Source organism: Montipora capricornis, chromosome 4 (genome assembly GCF_036669925.1).
Source record: "Montipora capricornis isolate CH-2021 chromosome 4, ASM3666992v2, whole genome shotgun sequence".
In the NCBI taxonomy this organism is placed as follows: Eukaryota; Metazoa; Cnidaria; class Anthozoa; order Scleractinia; family Acroporidae; genus Montipora; species Montipora capricornis.
In genome coordinates, this window is record NC_090886.1 from 32,478,472 (window position 1) to 32,480,971 (window position 2,500).

At 40.0% G+C, this 2,500-nt stretch overlaps 1 protein-coding gene across 1 annotated transcript in view; it reads left to right on the forward strand.

Annotated features, from left to right (window-relative positions):
• LOC138045949 (GATOR1 complex protein DEPDC5-like) overlaps window positions 1–2,500 on the forward strand; it is a 44,640-nt gene that overhangs the window by 15,163 nt on the left and 26,977 nt on the right. The window contains exon 6 of the mRNA XM_068892591.1: window positions 1,852–2,156. Within this exon, the coding sequence (XP_068748692.1) occupies window positions 1,852–2,156 (305 nt within the window). The remainder of the gene's footprint in view (window positions 1–1,851; window positions 2,157–2,500) is intronic.

Sequence of the window (2,500 nt, forward strand, 5' to 3'; positions counted from 1 at the left end):
TCCCCTCCTCTCTGCGAAAAAAAATCTCAGATCCCCAGAATTTTGTTAAAGTATTACTGATTGTCATTTTTATTCACCTGAAAAGTAACGCCCGTGAGCCCAATGATTTCTGACATACATATACGTGTAAGACAATATTAGCCAATCACAGTTTAACTGCCTTGTAAGAGTGGTGCACTATGGAGTACATGTTTAGAAAAGTTTGTGAGGTTTTTGGAATCAAAGCTGAAAATTAATAAGCACCAAGGGAATACCATAAAATATGTTTTGATCTACCAACAGGGTACACAAAGTCCTTGATTTATCAGGCGGCCTTCACATGCAACCCTGAACGAGACATATGGGTGACATATGAGGGGGTTTTTTCCCAGAACACCCTAAGGGAGACCAAAAGCTGAAATGTACACACCTAAGCAAGGCAATGAGCATCCCCACCCCTTTCATCTGCCCCCCTACCTTTCATTGAACCAGCCCCGGGCAAAGTGGTGTTGCTGCAAAACTATGGCCAACCCCATCCAGAGCTTACTTAGTGGAACAAAAACTTGTACTGAGGCACTTTCCTTTTGTCAGAACTGGCCAGCCACACCCATTAGTTTGCAAAGAAAACGCAGCAATTTGAAGCAACACTCGCATGATAATCCCTCACATTCTTCTGGAGGAGTGTTATTATAATTATCATCCTCAAAGTGTGTTAATTTGAAGGTGTTGAAGGGTTTCAAACGCCTGGTCTGGCCAGTCAGTTCTGTCAAATGGAAAGCGCCCCTAGAGTCTGTGTAGGAATGAAGGGATCATGTGGGATTGGACTACAGGCTGTACTTGAACCAATGTTTATTTTTGTGCTCCATTCTGTATGATGCAAATTAGTCAGCGTGCTGGGCAAAGCACTCGACAAAGGATCTCCAACCTCAAGACAATTTTTCTTCCTTGGGCTAGTTACTGTGGTCTTTTGCCATGCTTTTTACCGCAAGAAGAAGGTCACTGCCACTAATGTGCCTGATTTCATCACCAATTTCATCCACCTTTTGCAGATCATTCTTTGATCACACAATTTGATTGTAGCACTGTGTACGGCAAATGGCCGGTTTTTCACAGTCAACGTAAATAGAGAGATCATAAATTTTTGGTTTCTCAACAAGTTTTGTTATTTTGGATTTTCAATGCCCTTGAGAATTGTTTGTAGATTCACAACAGCTTTTGCTTAGGAATTTGTATATGACTTGTATCTAAGCACAGATAGCACACTCCTCAAAATAAAATGAATGCTGGTAATGTTCTCTAAATATTGTTATTGAGGACATTCACTGAAATAACTGTTTTTGGGTTTTTGCTCTGAAAAATTGACCGAAACCAGGTTGTCAGTGAACATTAAATTAAATGCAAAGAAAATATGACCACAGGTCAAGATGGAATACACATAAAATTGTCTGCTACAGTGATTATAATCCAAACTGAGAAAGACGGTGGTTGCAGTCACACTTGAGAGAAACACAGTGTAACACTACTCTATTGTGATCTCACTGGTGTTTTGAATCCCTAGGGGAACACTGAATAATAGAACCTTGAATTAAACACTAGTATTAACTCCCTAATGCGACCACAACCTGTGTCCCTTATCTCATCAAGGGCTGCTTTTCACAAAGATGCATGCATAAACACAGGCCGTAAGCAGAATGAGTAGCATCTTGACTATCAGTGCATATTGTTACAACAGAACTCACCAATAATATTATAGTAAGTAAAATTATGCATCTATGTTGCTTTAATTTGCTTGAATCACTTTTGACTGTAGTTTTGACAACATCAGCAGAAGCCATACGATCTTCACTATCACCTTGTGTTTCTATTTGGCAGGATCTTACTCATGTTTTACACAACATTTTGAATCAGTGGGAAGCTCCAGCCAATTGCCAGACTTGGTTGACTATGATGAATATGATGCCAAAGTTTTCAGAAATTCTTCCAGTTACTCTACAGTACAAGGATTTCATCCTCAAGGCTCAGGATTCAGACGGATAAGAAGTGCAATGGATGTGCCATGTTTGGCAAAATCGATGTCCAGGGATGATCTCATGTTACGAAGGAAATCTTCCCCTCCTCGGGGTGCGTGTTCTTTTGAAGATTTTGAGACGAACTCATCATCATTGAATGCATCACTGGTAAGTGAATTTGAAGAATTTTTGCTAGGTGTAACTTATTCCAGGTATTTCAGCAAGGCCACATCTGTAGAAAATCAAAATGGACGTTGACGTCACTTAAGATTCAATACAATACATAATTAATTAACCACTCCCCATAGGGGCTTTTCAGGGCCAATGAAACACAATTAACGAAATAACAGAACACCACAACAACAACTACAGTATTAAGAATTTTAATTGGCCAGAGGCAAACCAGTTGGCTATTTACAAAACAGTGCGGACAAGAAGTTGAACCAGGGACTACCAGGAACAAATTCAACGAATGGTCAGAATGAGTCTTGAACCCAGGAACTCCAGATCTC